This window comes from Triplophysa dalaica, chromosome 18 (assembly GCF_015846415.1).
Source record: "Triplophysa dalaica isolate WHDGS20190420 chromosome 18, ASM1584641v1, whole genome shotgun sequence".
NCBI lineage: Eukaryota > Metazoa > Chordata > Actinopteri > Cypriniformes > Nemacheilidae > Triplophysa > Triplophysa dalaica.
This window is the reverse complement of record NC_079559.1, coordinates 5,440,992-5,460,568: the sequence shown is the minus strand read 5'-3', so window position 1 is coordinate 5,460,568 and position 19,577 is coordinate 5,440,992. Positions and strand designations below refer to the sequence as shown.

The 19,577-nt window shown below is 39.3% G+C and overlaps 1 protein-coding gene across 2 annotated transcripts in view; it reads left to right on the top strand.

Moving 5' to 3' along the window:
- elavl4 (ELAV like neuron-specific RNA binding protein 4) overlaps positions 1-19,577 on the top strand; it is a 73,040-nt gene that overhangs the window by 35,505 nt on the left and 17,958 nt on the right. For both annotated transcript variants that reach the window (XM_056772835.1, XM_056772834.1), the window contains exons 5-6: positions 11,648-11,751; positions 19,251-19,404. In XM_056772835.1, the coding sequence (XP_056628813.1) occupies positions 11,648-11,751; positions 19,251-19,404 (258 nt within the window). The remainder of the gene's footprint in view (positions 1-11,647; positions 11,752-19,250; positions 19,405-19,577) is intronic.

The following is a 19,577-nucleotide window of genomic DNA, read 5'->3' as shown; positions in this document are numbered from 1 at the left end:
GCAATTTCCTAGTTCAGAATTTTAAGCTTACAAATCGCTTCCAGATTATTGTAAAGTAGAGAGCTATGCCGCTGAAAAGTCTGTCTACTGCCATCAGTAGCTGTCATCTGGGGTTCAAAATAGATTGCGTCCTTCACAGATCATATCTGCCACTCGCTGTCATAATATTTGACCGGATCTGTCTTTGTGAGCCCCACGTTTGGCTTTCATCTATAGGGTACAGACGTCGACGAGAAGTCACTTTTCAGCTTTTCAAAGAATTTTGATGTACGAGAACCTTTTACACGGGAGTTGAAAAGCTAGAGACGGCTCCCTCGACAAGGTGAGAAGCGCTGGGCCTTTGCGGCGTAATAGACAGGCTTCCGCTTCTTTCTTTTTGCTTCCCCCGCTCCTGTCAGCTTTGATGAGACGCAATGCAGTGAAGAACCGTTTGCCACAACTTCCGTGCCCCTGCCCTGCTAAACCCAGGTTAACGCAGTTTGCCCAAGTACAACCCTGGATTATTTATCCATCCTTTTATTCCCTTTTTTACACTTTTGTGTTTATGCATACTCAACTATTTTTTTTCCTTTTGACCTGTGGCTGTGCAAGAGATGTGAGGAGGCTCACTTCACTAAAATAAAAATAAAGATGCTTTAAAGAAGAACCTTTTTTGTCTAAGTGGTTCCCTAAAGAACCTCTTACATCCGAAAAACCTTTCTTTTTCATGAAAAAAAAGGTAAGAAAGTGATGCTTTTTTAAATATGCCTTGACTGAATTGTTCTTTGTGGAACTAAAAATGGTTATTTTATGGCAAAACCTTTTAAGCTGCTTTATTTTTTAAGAATCTATTTTATTGAATATAGTCTTAGATACATGGATACTTCCTTAATCAAGGGCACCGTGTACTATGAAAAATGAAATCATATTTTTTTGTCTCTCACTCTTTGAATTTGACTATTAACAATGTCCAGCAGTGGAGCAACAGGCATGATAGGACAATTTGATCATTTTTGTTCTTTCTCCAGAACTGTCACAAACAAATGTTCTTTCCAACACCTTTTAGCATTCATTATGCGGTAAAAAGGACATTTGATCATAATGGTTCAGCAGGAAGAACAACAATGACAGATGTATTTACATCTTTTTCTTCTAAACCGTTTGTCTTGCTAAAGCTATTTTCATAGATTTTATGTTGAAATTGAACATAATTCATATACGAACGCACGTTTGGTCATCTTTCTAAATGAGGAGATTCCACAGACTTATTGTTTGCACATATTTGATATCTATATTTTTTTATTTTGGACAAACTTTATACTATTGTCAAGATTTGTCAGGATTTGCTCACTTATGGACACAAATCTTTCCACAAAATATAGTAGGGCAGACACACACACACACACACACATAATAACCTTTTTTATTCACATTTTGGATAATTTATTCAAGCTACAGTTTAATTGGAAAAGACTGAAATTGGTGATTTTGGTACCTTGATTTGGCCTTGATCTGGTATTTGGTGGCAACTGTGGAACAGTTCCAATCTGTAAAAAAAAAAATATATATATATTGAAAATTCATGAGTTCATATTTTTATGATTTATAAAAAAATCAACCCCTTAGTTCTAAAAGCACCTGTAGTTAAAGAAACCCCCACATATGCAAGAATACAAACATAAAAACACTATCATAAAATGATGTAAACACACACATCTTGCATTTTTGGTGGATTCCTTGCACAAAATAAACTGAATAATTTATTCCTGTATACTCTGTGAATTAGAAAAAACAGTGGGCCAATATTTATCAGCGATTGTGTAAACTGTCAGCAGAAACGGATTTATCACATTCCTCACAGTGGGGAAAGCATTTCAGAAGTCATTACGGCTAGGATTGTGTTGAGATGCTGAAGAAAGCAGATGGTTATGCTGTTAACTTAGCGGAAAGCTTTTGTTTAGAAAGGTTCGAGTCAAGCTAAAAATCCCTTGCTCAAAATACACACATCCTCAGCCCAGCGCTGCTTTCTCAGCAACACCCTGTTCGCTACTAATAGTGAGGATAAACACACAGCCCATGGGGAGCGAAGGTGATTTTCTTGTGAGCCAGGAAGCATATTGAATGAAAACTTTTAATGGAATACATTAAGAAAGTGTTAACGCTTCTGGCTATCAGCGCACAAAGAAAAATGGAAAAGCCTGATTGAGCAACGGTTCGACGAGGAAAAGAATTGGATACTTGTCAGTCTCTCCGGCTTGCCGGATTCTTGTCTGCGTGAAAATGAACACGATTGTGTTTATAATGATACGGCGGAAAACGAACACATTGAGGCGGGCTCGTGAATTGATTGCGTCTGTGATTTTCCATTTCATGAGGAGGAGGAAGGAAACGTACGTAATCTTCTGTTCATATTCCTCAAGCAGTAAATAATTACCGCACGATTAAAAATGGCTTCTGAGAAACAGCGTCAACCCCCCTCACGTCACCCCCCGCGGCCCTGGCCTCTCCCCATGTAGGAGAAACGCGAACGCTATCGCTCGCAGCCTGCTTTTTCGCCTGCCATTTTGCTTCATTATTTTCCCCTTCTTGTCCAGTCCACAGATGCTATTGTTGGTATTTAATGGCTTGGCAGAGGCTGCGGTGCTGCTATCGGTTCACTCTGTGTTTAACACTTATGTAGCTTACATCAAAGAGCCCGTCTGCTTTGTGGGAATGCTTGTTCAGGTACACAACTCGCTCCCGCGCCTCACACCCAACCATCTGTCATGCTGCCGACCTGAAAGGGGCGTCCGTTGTTTTTTTGCCAAGCTTAGAGCATGCTAACCTTTGAGTCAAGCGGAGCTAACATAAGTACAGACACATATAAGACTTGTCTCTCTATACTGAACTCTTTCCTGTCCAGCTCTTTATGCCTCAATATATGTGACACAGTTCCATTAGGGCATGGGTACATCATGCAGTCACGAGGCATACAAGAGGGGCTAAGAGTTATATGCAAGCATACATACCAAACGCTTAGGAAGAGAAGAATTTTGCAGTTTGATTACATCACACACTAAATTTTCTAAACCCTTCGGTCTAAACACAAACCACAGAAACCGGCCTAGAACGGTCACGCTGGTTTAAGTGACAAGGTTAGACAAATTTAGCTACCCACCAAGGCAGACTACCATCCCGTGTCGGATCTCACACCATCAAACTGACTAAAAACTGCATGGAAAAACAGATATAGTAGCATGAAAAATTCATTGTGCTTGATGCTTGCAGAAGCATGTTGAGGTTTGCAACACCTCAGTAAGTGTTAGACCGATACGAACGTGTGGAAAACCTTCATGTCAAACACGCTTAGTCTGACGCTGTGGAAAAGAACATGATTTGCTTTCCTTGTTTTGTCATGTCCTGTTTAAAACAGCATAAGGCCAAATTAAAAAGAGACAAAAATGCTGTGTGGGATCTAAATAGCACAAACACACAGGCGAAATTGGTAGTGGGAGAAAATTAAATAGAATAGCGGCAATGAGGAACTGCGGTATCTGCAGAGAACGTGAACTTCCTCTCATAATTCAGCGGTGTGATGTGTTCCACATTCAGCCTCCAGTAAACAAGTAAGTGATAAGTTATTCAGGGTAAAACATTCAGACCTCATTTACATTGTTTGACAATCCACTCACTGTCACCATCCCAATTCCACTGACAAACATGGGCACAGAAATAAACCAATCATCCTCTTTCTTTCACAGAAGGCTATTTTCCTCCTATTGGGTTATGTAAAGGTTGTGCATGGGAAAAAATGGACTTTAGTTCCTCTTTTCAATTTTTTTCGGGCTCGCTGAGTTTGTAGGAGGTCTTTCCGAATGCATTGACACTGGTATTATTCATTAAACAACAACATGTATGGGTTACCAGCAATGGTGATGACAGATCTTCTCAAATCCAGGCAGTACTTCCATTGATACTCTATCCTCAGTGATTTTACAACAGTGTAACCCATGGTAAAATCATTAAATATGATTATTTATAATAATCTGGGGAAAAACACAGAGTAATATAAATCTAGGTTGGGTAGGGTTGCCAAGCAATGAAGCAAATTGGCACATTAATACAGACCGCACGGTCACGGGTTTATCTGCATTTCAAAGCGGCTTTGAACGTGATCAGAATTTGGAGTTGGAACTATTCGTTTCATAACAGCAGCCCGAGAAGTGCCGGTGAGGTTAGTCACAAACATTACCTTGCGGTTAGCTTGGCATTAGCCGCTGGCTTCGTGCAGCTCCAGCAGTTCCAAGAGAGCGTGGGATTTCAGCAATCCCTGGGGTGGCTGCCAGCGTTGTCATCTAATGCGGGGTCTGACGTCGCTTCGTTGGGGTGTCCCAGATTTACAGGGGCTCCTTTCTTTCCCACATGCGTACTCCTCCCAGACATCCCACACACTGCAGGCTACACGCCAACACGCCGCCGGCTCCAGCACAGCAGAGGGGGGAACCGGGGGTGGGAGATTCCTGTGTCTTCCAGCTGTCGCCAGCCTGGTGCAGCAAAAACACACACTGTTTCAGATGAATTTACAGTATAGGGTTTACTAGGGAGCGAGTTTCAATAAATGGCAAAAGTGCATTGCTTACTTTCCTAAACTTTAAATGCGGCCATACGGCAATTTGATAACAAAACCAGCAGGGCGGTATTTACGGAAACAGGCCTTACGTTTTCGCGAGGTCAGGTGAGCTAATGGGTTTACGCGAGCTCTTAGCGAAATATGAATCTCTAATGCAAATCCAATCAGAATGATGCTTTTGTCTGGGAGAGCACTTAGGCAGCCCTTAAGTGTTTTATGTACAAATGGCTTGAATTAAGGCTATTAGATGCAATGATAAACAGCATTTAGAACAGAGACTTATCTCATTGCACCTTACATTATCTAATTACACTTCATTCTGCTTTTGTCTCTTTTGATGGCATATCACTAAGCTAATTAGGAAAGTCATTAAGTCATAAGTTGGCGTCTTCAGACATTATACAAGTCCTAATGTGACGTGAAGTCAGATGCTGTGTGTTTACAGCTGCCAATAATATAACAATAAGTTTGTTTTAATGGTTTGTGGTAAGAGAGAAAGGAACTAATGAGCACAAACCTGAGCACAAATCTCTGCGTCTTTAAAGACAGTTAGCGCCAAGCGACGTGCAAGATATGGCTAGTTTATCTTTCATGACTGCTATGTCATTGACCAACCAGAAGTGGTTTTATCAAATCTATAAGCATTTCACTTTTATGGGGTCAGAAATAACAAAGGTTTGAGGTTTCATGCTGCGGTTTTGTACTCGCAAAGAAATAGTTCCCTCCTGGAATTCATGTCTGCAAACCAGACGCATTTATTAAGGTTCACTTCTATTCACGGTTAACCCAGTTAACATGCATTTCTCATGTACATTTCTCAAAACAAACGTAAAAAGTAAATTCTGTCATCATTTTCACACTCTTGTCACCTCAAACCTGAATGGCTTTTTTTCTTCTGCAGAACAAAAAATATATATATTTTAAAGAATGGTGGTAACCAAACAATGGCAGAACCTTTATTATTGCATGGACACATGCAATAATTGTCAATTACCCGAAGGGTTTACCGCCGTTGTTCGGTTACCAACAGTCTTCAAAATATATTTTTTGTGTTCTGCCGAAGGTTAGAAATGACAAGAGTAAATGATGACAGAATTTTCATTTTTAATAAGAAGCAATTGCTGTTTTATTTTATTATGGCTGTTTTTAACCACTCAACCAGACTCGCACACCAGTACTTTCAAAACATCACCTCACAAACATACCATTTTCATTACACTTAAGAGGCCTGTACACAAGAGAGACGACAACATCATATTCAACATAACCCGCTTTCCACATACCATGTAAAACGCCCTTAACATGGAATGAAAATGTCTTTGAAATTTCTTGTACTGGGGGGATCCATCCGTTTCCCTAGATGCTGTAGCAACAAGGGCAAAATGTCAGGCCGGCAACAGTGGTGATACATTTGTTTTGACAAATTGAAATGGTTTTTTGTCCTTCCTTTCTTCCAGCCTTCCAAATCCCAAATGTGACTAAATTTAAGTCTGACCAAACAGATTTCCGCCTTCGTACCCAGAGAGCTTCACGAAATCAAGGTGCGTTAGCGTCAAGCGCTCGTTCGACTGTCATCTCGCATCTCTGGTGCTTTTCTCTACCGCGTGAATGCTAGTTTCAGCTTTCTGCCCGATTCGAGCTCGGGGAACTGCAACTGTCGGCACAACATGGCTGCCGGAGGCTTCGGAGGGGAGGGGAGCGTGTTGCTGCAGGCAGTGTTGTGTTTGCTACAATGTTCATCTCATTTTCAATCAATGAAAGCACTGGGCCTTTAAATTATGTATCAACAATTGATGTGCGGAGAGGGGGAAATTAGCGAGGATCCAGCACAAAGACTTTTAGCTGACTGCCAAGCAGTAGAACAGCGAATATCAGTTAAATATAACATCTTTCGTGCGCAGAGCTTTGATGATATATCACGTTGAGCTCTAAGGAACGTGTGTGTAGAATTTGTATAAATGATATGTAATGTGAAGTCAAAAGCAAGTGTGTGTGAGAGAGAGCGAGAGAGAGATAGAGAGAGAGAGAGAGAGAGGGAGAGAGGACACCCACTGGACACACACTCATTTTATCATCTCACACACTCCAGCTCCTGCTGCTAGGGGACGAGGCGTAATGGTTCAAATAGGGCTTCTTCAAATGGAGCCTGCCACTCCAAACAGCCTCAATTTAGTAGAGAGAGAAACATCTCATTTGTCCCATATAACTCAGCATGTTCCTCAAACGTTTCAGAGAGTCACCAAAGGAACCAAAAGAGGGGGCGGCTTACGTCTGCTCTTCCTCATCGCCTTCATCCTCGCTATCGTACAGATGTTGATGCCGATTACGAGAGAAAAGTGGACAGACGCTCTGGGAGATCGTGACTCTGGTGATGTCCAAGCTAATGATCTCACACAGAAATCCAGCACCCATGGGTTCACAAAGATGCTAACAGGCTCAAAGCTGTGCACACTGTGCATCATATTACCTATAATAAAAACATAATAGACTGACATATAGAAAAATCACACATATACGGTTTACCAGCGATGTATTGCATGAATTAAATTGACTAGTTTGCTGCCTATGGGGGTAACATTTAGACATCACAAGCACATTCCTGACACAGAGGCTATTTCAAAAGGTTGGCAACATAATTATGCTGCCTTGTAAGACGGCTTGTTTTCCCCTATTCTAAAACAGCATTGCGTGTATTCTTTGTACAGGCAATCCCACAATGCATTGAGTTCCACAAAGCTGATTATTACACAAAGTAATGACATATTACTACATTCAATTATGAAAAGTACTGACCTAATATTGGAGCATTCTGTCATTACCTTAGCCAGATGTGAACACCATGCTGGGTGCTGTTTGTGTGCTGTAAGGAGATGTAGAGCGTTCCAAATCAGTCACTTACGATGTTCAATGATGGTTTGGATGGCTGTGTAGGAAGTAGACAGGCAGTAGGTAGGGACACCCAAGGTCTTGGAACAGAGCTTTGGTCTTGATCGAGCATTCTCGCATTACAATAACGCTCCTGCCTCTGTCACGTCCCATCGCAATGAAAAACCCATCAGTAGCCTACACACTAATAGTCATAAGCTGTTTATTTGTGAAAAATATCCTTTTAATTGGTGTTAAGCATTGTCTTTGAAAAAGCTTTTGCGACGTTTCCAAATTTAACCGCACATCTATCCTGCTGGGGAACAGAGAGTGCTGGAAAAATGGAAATCCACACTCATTAAAAGCCCATTAAAAGCGCAATGCATCATTTCAGTTTGCGATTGTAATTGACAATTAAAATATATAAGTTAATGTAACCATTATAATAATTAAACAGCATAGAGGTAATTCTCTTTTGCTTTGTCAGTTGATGTTTAGTGCGTGTATTTCTAAATGCTGATTTGTTTTTTTACATTTGTTTTGTTTTTATCGATAATCTTTCTTCATGGCTGATAAAGATACTATTCTTTAAGAGTTAAAGCAAATGATAATCAGCTTCTGCAGTTTAAACACTGTATGAAACATTTACAGGATAGGTATGATGCCGAGTAGCATTTGCCATGAAACATTCTGTGTGATTCTTACTTTCCTCATTAATGAATTCATGAGGCAGACCTGACCATAACCTTCTCTGGTACCTACACTGCCATCCATTGTAGGTAACCCTGACTGCACTGAAGAGATTGTGCTTGTGCGTGCTTTGTCTCTGCGTGGGTACATGATCTTGTTGTGTGTGAATAGATATTTTATATTCTTTGTGTAGGTGTCTGTAGCACATATGTTTGTCCAAACACACTTTTATGTACTCTATGCATTTGCCTTATGTGCTATGCATATGTATGATACCGATTTGTATGAATATCATTAAATACCTACATTTAGTTGATAGCACATGCACACGTTTAGTTTCTTTAACAAGAGAAACGAAAAATTGACTATGTGTCGGCGATGATACTAGCTTGAATTTATGCGAAACTCATACATGCAGATTCTGTGTTTCTCTAAACACACTGGAAACATGGAACTCAATGCAAATCTGCATTCATTTAATAATAAAACAGCTTTATGGACAAAAATGTAAAAAAAAATACTAATTTTTGTCACTGACCTGTCGGTTCCCTGCCGGTGTTTGCATTTCTGTGGATGATGGCGTTTCCTTTGTGGGAGATATTTCACTTGTTGAGCTGCAATGATAATGAAATTCCATCGCATGGAGACTGTAAATGACTTTACTTTTATTAAACGTCCCGTCTGGGTTAGATTTATAAATGCATTACCAATAAAGAATGTCTTTCTCCATCATTTAATGCATGGGGCTCCACTAGGCACCGTGTGTGTGTTCGTGTATGACACTTGCGCTGTGACACTGATCGGCTCCAATCAGCTCGTTCTAAAACATTTTTAGAAATCGCACAGAATATAATAATACAGCATATTGAATTGAATAAAACGCCTCACGCTCATTTATATTTATGAATAGCACATGTTAACATTAACCATTCAAACCTGCATTTCGGTGCTGTACTTCTGAAACCGTGTATATTTATATTTGGCAATTTTTATTTTAGATAGAAATCTTTATTATTTGTGTCCCTTTATGTTTGTCACTGGGTTTTGCAGATATCATGTATGTCAACTATGGCAACATATCATCTAAATATTTAGTGTGTTTCCGAAAAACGGCTCATTTGAACATTTCGGATGAGTATTTGAAAGGACAGTGACGTTTTGCATGTCCGTAAGAACCATTCTGTGCATCTACACTTATGTTTACCTGGCAACAGGTGTTTTATTATAAAGGCAGTTTATGTTGTGACAGACTATGTCGGCCCACAGGGCAACGTGCACGTATTACATCTTTTCTTTGAGGTTTTGCCTCTGCACTTTGTTACGGAGCACAGATGAGCTATGAGATATTTAATAGAGAGGATCGGTTTAAGGTTCTGTTAATGTGTCTGTTCGCGGGGAAATTAAATTAGCTAAATAATTGCCTTGCCAAAAAAGGCCCTTAGAGATTGTCAAAACAACGTGCAGCCTCTTTTCTTTTAAGGGAGGAGGATTTTATTCTTTGTATTGTCATAGACTACAAAGACTAATAACGAAATCATGCACTTAAATTAATTATTAATGAACACACACAGGGATTTTCTTAGTTTTCTCAAAATATTAAAAATATGACTCAGTTCGGCAACGATCATTAGGACCCAAGTGTGTGTAGGTGTGTGTATTGTGTTTAAGTGTTTTTTCTGCGAAAAAGACTGCTTCTGCTCCCCTGCTGAGATCTCCTCTGTCACGCGGCTGTATGTGTGCGCGTGTGTGTGGCTGCGTGGGGACATTACACTGGCGGTGGGTGGAACCCCTTTGACTGAAGCTGTAGTCTCGTGTGGCCTCACCTTATCCTCAGGCAGGAACTCCAAAGGAGGCAAGGACCACTTCCAGCGATGTTATGGAAATGCCATCAGGCAAAGGGGCATTATAAAAGAGATTGTTTTATGAACCCATTATTGTACGCCCAAACACACAATCGTGCCTACACACGCAACCACCCACACGCACATACACACACTATGAAAATGGCAATGCGGGGCATGCCAACGTGGGGCCAAACGCTCTGGGCAACACAGGGAACAGAAGTGAGATAGTGGAGAGAGAACGGAGAAGTTTAGGCAGAGAGAGTTCTCAGTGTCTGTCTTTTCTCGATGTGTTCTCCGAATGTATCATTATCCACAGCCGTGCTCATCCCTGAAGCGCTGCATGACAGCGCTTTGGAAACACACTTCATTTACACTAACCTTTCCATTTTTGCTTTCACTCTCTCGCGCACACAACCATACACTTTTCTCAGTTAAGGAGCTCAGCATAGCACGTATCTAGAAGACTCACAGCCATGAACATAAATGTCATCAACTATTCAGCTCAATTTCATATTTTAATATGAAGTCTAATACAAATTGTTCATCAAATTCTTCTCAGACCATGTGTCATTTTTATAAATCTTTACTCCGTCACCTGTTTATTCTGAATCGTATTTAGAAAAAAACCAAGCTACAGTATCACTGAATCCATGTCAATATTATCAATATGGAATTGCCATAAATTGTGTTTTGAAAAGCTTTTTCAAACACAAACACATTAAATAAAAATAGATTAAACATTAAATACAAGCACAACAACGTTCAGACTTTTCTCAGCGAATCAACCTACAATTTGCTTACGAATAAGTTTATCCGCATATTCAACTAGGTTAGGAGAAGTGATTTTAAATCTCAAACACCTATAAATAAACACCACAGAGATTTTCATTCAATAAAATTTTTTGTTTTTCATCAAGCCCCAGAACACATGTGTCAGACCAGCATCAGGGTTTGAATAGTCCTGTATTACGTTTTGTCAGATTCACAGTTCTTAATGAACGATAGACGGACTGGTAATCCTTCTTAATCCAAAAAGAATAAAAAGAAGACACAGCGTTTGAAGCGAGGGCAGCGTGAGGCTGTCCGCTCTGGCCCCCGCGGAATCCGGAGCGCTTCAGCTCGTGTTTGTTTGGTGCGGGGCGACGCATTTATGATTCACTTTGTGTGTACGCTGTGGACTTAGCTCTGTCTGTTTCTATTAATGAGGATAAGTGCAGCGATGTTCTCCAGTTCCACTGCACTTGTGTGGCAAGATCTTTAAAGAGCCAAAAGGAAAGTGGGGAAAAAAGCAGTACCACCCAGCCCTTTAGTCAAAGCAGCAGTCAAATAGCAGCTGATGGCTGCCTCGCCTTAAAGAGAGCAACAGACTGTTAGAAGAGGTTAAATTAAAATAATTCTGCCAAAGACTATGTCAGCGGTTTCCAGCGGAGGCTTACAGCTAATGCTCACTATTGAAACATAAACACACACCAGTCACACTTGCTCAAACTAATGCAAAATACATTGTAAAGTGTTTGTGGCGTCTAATAAGATATGCAGAGTTTATAGTGTTTAAAGGGCTGGTAAGTGCCAGTATATTGCTTTAAAAAAGTATACGCTTTAACAGTGTTATTTAAATCATTCTAAACACGTTATTTTCCCCTTTTTTTCTCAATTACAGGACAGAGTCTCGGCTATGGTTTTGTCAACTACATTGACCCAAAAGATGCAGAGAAAGCCATCAACACGTTAAATGGACTCAGACTTCAGACCAAAACTATTAAGGTAGGTGACCACACTTTGCATAAATCATGAAGTACATGTGTCACAAGTGCAAGGTGCCTGTTTATAATGACTATTTTGATAAAACATAAACAGAAATCGGAAGCCCAAACTATACAATACATGACTTGTGGTAACCAGAACAGCAATCTATAACTTCACACTCTACATCGCCATCGCCATCTCCATTTAAAACATACTAAAGTGTACTTTACATACTTGTTTTCTAAGAATCCAAATTTTGCAATTGCAATTAAATGTGGAATTGCAAAAAGGTGAACATTGTTTCGTCATTTATTTACTGTCTTTACATTATTTTTCTAATTAGGTTACTCAAATTAAGGTGTAAATCCGCTTAACCACACAACAGCTGTATTTACATGCATGCTTGAATTGTACGGCTTATTGTTTGCATCTACATTAAGGTTCATGTTGTTAGGTTACCGCCTATCTGTTGTTTACCAAACACTTTTCATCCAAAGCAATCCGCATTACACTAATTGGTGATGGTCCCCCTGGTGCCAGCGCCCCTCGTTCAAGGGCACAGCGCTGGTTCTCTCACAAGGTTCTCTCAGTACCACTTCTGTTAACAGGTCACCCTCACCTGGGATTGAACCTATCGAAACGTAGCAGATAGCAGACGGTAACAGAACAACATCTCATTTAGGTGGAAGCGTAATCCCAGTCCCCATTTCTCCCGACCGCACCAGTCAATTCAGCGAATGTGAAGCTGCAGTGATTAGTGCATGTGACGTACGCTGGCTCGTGCTGGGCGCAGGCACGGCGGCACAAAAAAGAGGAGGCAAATCTCACTCATTAAGATGCTGAAGGAAACAGGAAAGCAACTGAAGGAAGAAAAAGGGAAAATAGTGTAATTGATATGTTAATGAATCTCCAAATGTCAAATCATAAAGTCACACAAAAAGAAGGAAATGGAATTCATAATGAAATAATGTGGACATGCTAAGTAGATAACTAAAATGTATTTTTCTAAGTGAACATTTTTTATTCCTTTCTGTAAGGTTGCAATGTATATAGGATCTGCTCTGTTCTTTTCTTAATCTTGTTCCATTTTATTATACTATTCTACTGTTCTGTTTAATTATATTATATTCTAATCCGTCATGTTTATTCAAATCTTCCATATTCTATTCTAAACAGTTTTGGTCTGTCAAAATCTAATGGGTTCTTTTTTCCGTCAGGCTAAATTTAGAAAAAGCAGCTGGTTTTAACAGTAAATTCCAACCACTGCTCACGACATAATCTGTCTGTGCGCGTGTTATCATCTGTCATATAATCCCAGACCTCTCGGTTTACATCCGCCCTAATCTAATCAGATTGGATTTCGCCTGTTTATGAAAACACAGCGCTCAGTCTCAGCAGCTCAGTACCTCTTAACATAACAGCGCAACAAAATATTTGTGTGTGGGAGAGAGGGCAAAGGAAAAGAGTTGTCATGGCTGTTTGTGAAAAAGCACAGCTCAAAACTCTCAAACATGGGCGGGTTCCAAAGTGGCAGCGTGTGAATGTCGGCCAGCAGTGTTTCTGCTACTGGTTTCAGCATCAGCTTAGAATCCATCGGAGACTCACTCTGTGTGTATTTGCCGATCATCACAGCTTCTTGCCACACGGCACTTCTCTCTGTGACTAAACACAGTTCCAGGGAGGCCGAACTACACACACACACAAGTACACTTTTAAAACACTGCTCTTACTGGTCAAAGACGCACCGCAGGTTTTACTTCCCTCCTACTGCCACAACGTACAGTATTCGTCTTAAGCTGCTTTTAATGAATTGAAAAACTCACAAAAGCCAGAATTTGAATTATTCAAAGAAATCCTTCACTTTATAAGTCAAATGGGGACATGAATTAACATTACATTATTATTTGAACTTCAACTTTAAATTCATGTCCAACTCAAACTGAGATATTACTGTATTAGCTTATGTGTATTTTCCCCCTTATTTGGAACACATGGGTTGCTGCTTGTCTTTCTTGCTCGCTAGCTGCTCATTTAAAAACGTCTAAATAATACTAATACTCTAAAAAACATTACTGACTGTAATGATTTTATATATTTTCTCACTCCCTCTGCCAATCTTCACACCCATGTAAAATAAGTGCTCTATAATGCACTTAAGTGTACTTAATGTACTCTATTTTCATGCATGTTTGTACTTAATATACTTAAATACTTCTTAAGATAAACTTCAAGGGAGAGTTCATCCAACAAAATCTTTCATTTACACACCCTCAAGTTGTTGTTTTGCTGAGCACTAATAAATATATTTCGAAGTATGTTTGTAAGCAACATAGTAGCGAAGAAAACTACTATAGTAGTCAATGGTGCCCCAGAACTGTTTAGTTTGCAAAATTCTTCAAAATATCTTATTTGGTGTTCAACAGAAAGAACAGTTTTTTCTACAGTTTTGGTACAATTCAAAGGTGGGTAAATGATGACAGAATTAAAATTTTTGGGTGAACTATCCCTTTAAAAAAATCGAAGTGTACTCGACTCTGCTATTTTGAAATACCAGGAATAGAAGTACAAAAATTACAATGTATTATTTTAAGTCATACATTGTAAATTTTGTATATACCATATATTTTAGGTGAATATTCCTGACTGCATTACTTCTTTCCTTCGTTTTATTCTCCTTTTGTGTTTTGCCTATTTCTATCCCAGTACTACATACTCTGGCAATACTAAAAAATGCTGCCAACAATGCCCTGCTCTCTCCATATTTTCTCTCTCTCCATCATTCTGTCCATCTCAGCATGGGTTCGAAAAAACCGACGTCTTTATCTTTTCATTGTGATCTCTCTTTTAAACCTCTCACTCTCTCTCCTCCTTTCTCTCCGCACACCACGAAACCTCTTATTCCGAGCAACACCGGCCCTCTCAAAAGATCCTCTCCCGCTGTATTACAGCCAGAAAGACCTCTGTCTTATAACTTCTAATAAGTGTGTTCCAAGGTCATCCTCCTCATAAAGCCTCCATCATTACTCCACCCCCCAACGAGCCGGGACGAGGACAGACCATCTAACAGCAACAGACAGCTGTGTCTTACAGAGGATGAGAGAGAGAGAGAAAGAGAAAAAGACGGGGAGGCTAATTATCCAAAGTGCATTTCCTTGCACTTTTTCAGTGGAGGAGGAAAAGCGATGCTTATGAGGGCCCTCCTGCTGAAATAAGCCTTGATGATGTACATCTCCTCTAGATGCTCACAAGAGGCTGTTAAGATGAGAGACAGGAAGTAAGAAATGGTGCCTGTGTGTTTTACAATGAATTTCAAGGGGTTGGGGGTTCGGGGGACACATTGGCTGAAAAGGGGACCTGAAATAAAATTAAAAGCCTTTACTTTACGCATATGTCTTTATATTTCCTGCTGTAATGTTGATGTTCTGTGTGAGGGCAATATCAGGAGCTTACCTGCTGCTTCTCTAGAATACCAGCTGAGCTAATACATTAACACATCAAACCAGAATAAACAAGCTAGATTTTGTTGTATCTCCCTGATAAAAAAACATAAAGAGAGATGGAGTAAGTAAGGAGAGAGACTGTTTCACTCCATTTCTAACTTTCACGCTCTCACCATTCTGTTACCCACACACTTTTCCATGACAGTTCTCCGTTTCTCAGCAAAACTCCGGCTTTGCCTTTCTGTCGAGGTGTGATGGGAGAAATCCCACTGAGGTTGAGAAGAGCGTAGCCTTGTGCTGCAAGATACACGTACACACACTCACACTCCTCACAGCAGACAGGGTGTTGATAGATCCGACATCTGGATCTGCTTGAGAGGGCAAAAATAAAGCAGAAAGAGAAAGACAAGAAGGGCATAGGGAAGAGCGTGTCAGGGTTCTGTGCATTTTGCTTTCTCCATTGAAGTCGATTTCGAGAGATTATGCCGGAGCGTTTAGCATGTTTAGCTCAGCATTTGTAGCAGTGTAACAGCCTGTGATGGCTCTGCTGCCCAAATGTCAGAACTAATGAAAATATGAGATGGAAAGGCTGCTTCAACCATTAATGGGAATAGATTAAACTGACGTGAGCATTAAAAGGGCAGGGAGATAGAAACATCTCCCCATCTTGAATTAAAACTGATCTGCTGTAACGAGAGAGAGAGGGAGAGAGAGAGAAAATTCTCCCTTTGGATTAGTTGGGTGGAGAATACACGAGTCAACAAGAACATTCAATCATTTGACGGAAACTTCTCATTTAAAATAATCCAGGCCAAGCAACAGCGTTGATGTTTCATACTTAAACATTTAATATCCCCACATATATTTATCCATACAAATATTGAATTATCGGTGACACTTTTTTTGAACAATGTATGTATAATGCATTATAGATGTAGTTTTAAAGCATTGTAATGCAATGTCTTATAAATAATTGTTATTACGGTTAATACATTATAACACTTAGCAATAAATTGTTACAATACATATTTTTAATTGGTTATGATTATTTTCGACTACATATAATTCATCACAACACACATTATGAATAATAATAATGCATTCTACCCTTTAATAACTCATTATAATGCATTATACATACATGATTCAAGTGCAGTGTTACCAAATAATTATTACACATGTGTCACTTTATTGAGGTTAACCCTCTAGAACCTGAAGCACACATTTTTTTTTATACACAATATGCCATCAAAATGTGCAAGGTATAATTTTTTTTTCAGAAAACATTACATAAATTAAGGTTTTTGACCATTACTGTGTGTTGTAAATTTGTAAGTAGAATTTAAATAGACAAAAATTTAATTAAATAATTTAGAAATTCTCTCAAACCTAAAGAATCTAGCTCTTCAGACTTGAAAAATATGCTTTAGTACATCCATAAAAGTATTCTTTGTCACTGATGTACATAGTTTTCATTCATGAGCCTATTTTACCCCAGTATTCCGTGTGTATTTCTTTGCACTATTCACTCCAATGTGGTGGTGTCTGAAGCAGTTCCTATCTGATTGCAAGCACAGGCCCACATCTCACACATTTCTATGTCAAAAATCATCCCAATCGCCTCTTCTGTCTTGTATCTCCTCTTTGCCCTGTTTTGTTTGCTAATTTTTTATTAGAGCGTTCCACGAAAACAGCAGCTCCGTAACTACCTGTTCATATTCGCCTCCTGCCGTTCTCCACGAAAACAGCAGCGATTGGCTGACAGAACACAAGCCATTACCGTAATATGCCATATATGTTCAAAAAGCACAGTTTTTCTACTTCTAGGAGCAATTCGAATCTTTTTGATAGCACAAATGGTTGCAGAGTTATGGTAAAATAAATACCGCTTGGTAGAATGAGTCGGCTACGACACGTCCGGTTTAAAAGGGTTAATAAACAGTGTAGGAAATAATGATGTTCCAAATTCCCTTTTTTTCTTCTATGAAACACTCTTCCCAAGAATACACATCTGTTCCTCACACAAAGCCATCGTGTACCATGAGAGGACACAAAGTAATATACGACATTAATCACTATGATACTTTTATGGTGCTTTTGCGTCTCTTTAGAAGCTTTTGAAAACAGAGACGGTTTTCATTTTGGTTGCATGTTCCAAAATAAAGTCATATGGGTTTTTATCAAGAAGAGTTTTCATTTAGATAAACAAATTCTTACGTTTGCAACAGAGCTCTGAGTGAGTGTGCGATCGGGTGAAAATAGCAGCATGTGTGTCAGAACAAAGAGTGCCAGGGGTGTGCGCCGTTGAAAGAGAGCGAGAAAACAAATGCAGTGTGTTTTAGAGTGTGACAGGATCTGTCCAAGGTGCTGGCGAGTTCGACGAGTTGAGACGGGTGAGAACGTGCAGTGTGAGGGAGAGATGGAGGGAGTGTTGTGGGAAGAGCGCTGTCCAAGGTGCTAGTAAGCACAGCATGCTGATATTAGAGCGTGTGGGGAATGCGAGAGTGAGAAAGCTATAGATGGCTTGGCTCTCACTACAGGCACAAACAGAAGGTTCCAAAGTGTTATTCAGCACAGATGACAGCCAGCCTTCTCTCTCTCATTCTCGCTCTCTCTATCTCTCTCACACACGCTGCCATCATGCTTTCGGAAAACAAATTAGCTTTCATCATTTGCTTTTTTGAATACTGTAGCTTTTTCTAAAATGTGACAGGTTGAACAATATACTGCAAACAATTTGTATATATATATATATATACAGGCACGGAAAAGAATAAGAGACTTTTTTAAGTTTTCATTTAAGATCAGCATGTCTAGATGTATTGTGGCCATTACAGTCCAGTGTCTGTTGAATTTCAACAAAAGCAAACCTCAGGAGTGACATAAAGTCACCCAACAGCAGTATGAAACACTGACAGCATGACAAGACGCATATAAGCTGTAGTTATTACTTTTTTTTTTTACTTTTCCTAAATACATAGCACAGATATTACTGTGAATATGATCTTTTTTTGCAGCATTTGCAAGTAAATGCAAATAGAAACAAAAATTGTATTTAAACATTATGTGAGATATGGAATATTTTAATGGGAGATATGTTGTTAGTAGTTCACAGAATGAAACAAAAATGATCATTTTACCTAAACACACACCTATAAAGAGTAAATTCTGAAAATGATTTTGAAATGGTCTCTTAATTTTTATGCCGACTGTATATCATATATGTCAAAGAATTGAGAACGAGAACACTCCAAAATGATTTTGAGTTTTTCTGACTGAAAATGTGACACACATATATGCAATTATGTTCGTAGGGCTTAATGAACCATTTATTTGACATCAGTTACATTATGTATTTATATTATGACAATTTCTAAACACTTTAAAATATCACATGTATCCTACGTTTGTAAATCTGTTTATGCACGATGCCCATGCAACAGTTCTTATAATATTCTTATAAGTAAACAGGATTCTGCTTTGATCTTGAATGGAGTTTTAGAGGGCATTTTCTTTCTGACGTCTCTAGCTGTCACAGAGATCATCAGAGACAGAACAGGTGCAAAGATGACCGGCAGCATCTGAACGCTGCATCCTGCCAATATAATGCATCTTTGTTTTTCGTAATGTTGGCAAATGTTGCCTATAAATTGTCTGATACGATATCATCCAAAAGCCAAATTAAAGCTGAGCAATATAGCTGAAACAATTGTGAATATTTATTATTTTTCATCCTCATCAAACTGACAAACTGTTTAATGTAAGAAATGAAATGCAATTATAATGTAGGTAGAATTCATCATGGCTCTTTCTAAGTAATGTTTTAAAATAGGGAAAGTGGATATTTATGTATACCCACAAATTAATGATGCATAATCATAAACAGCAATATTTACCGACATATTTTTGTTTTTACCAAATCATTTAGCAATACGCCTCGTGGGACCTTCTGTGCACATCTCTGAGCGATGACGCAAATGAACCATTGAATCCAAGTTATAAATGAACAGTCCCGCCACATAAAGCACAATATTTTTATCATGTTGTCGAATGATCATTGTTTCTGTTGCCTTACAGGTGTCGTATGCACGGCCCAGTTCAGCTTCTATCCGTGACGCCAACCTGTACGTGAGCGGGCTGCCTAAGACCATGACCCAGAAGGAACTTGAACAGCTCTTTTCCCAGTACGGACGGATAATCACCTCCCGCATTCTAGTCGACCAGGTCACAGGTATCAGTGGGACCCCTTTTCTCTATTTTAAAGGCCCATATCCTGTATGCATGTCGTTATACAGCATCACAAAACACACACACACTTATTTGTGTTTTTAACTTTGGTGTTTGTGTATGGGGGGACCATGTTACCATGTCCATAACATGGAGTGACTGATGAATCTATTTTAA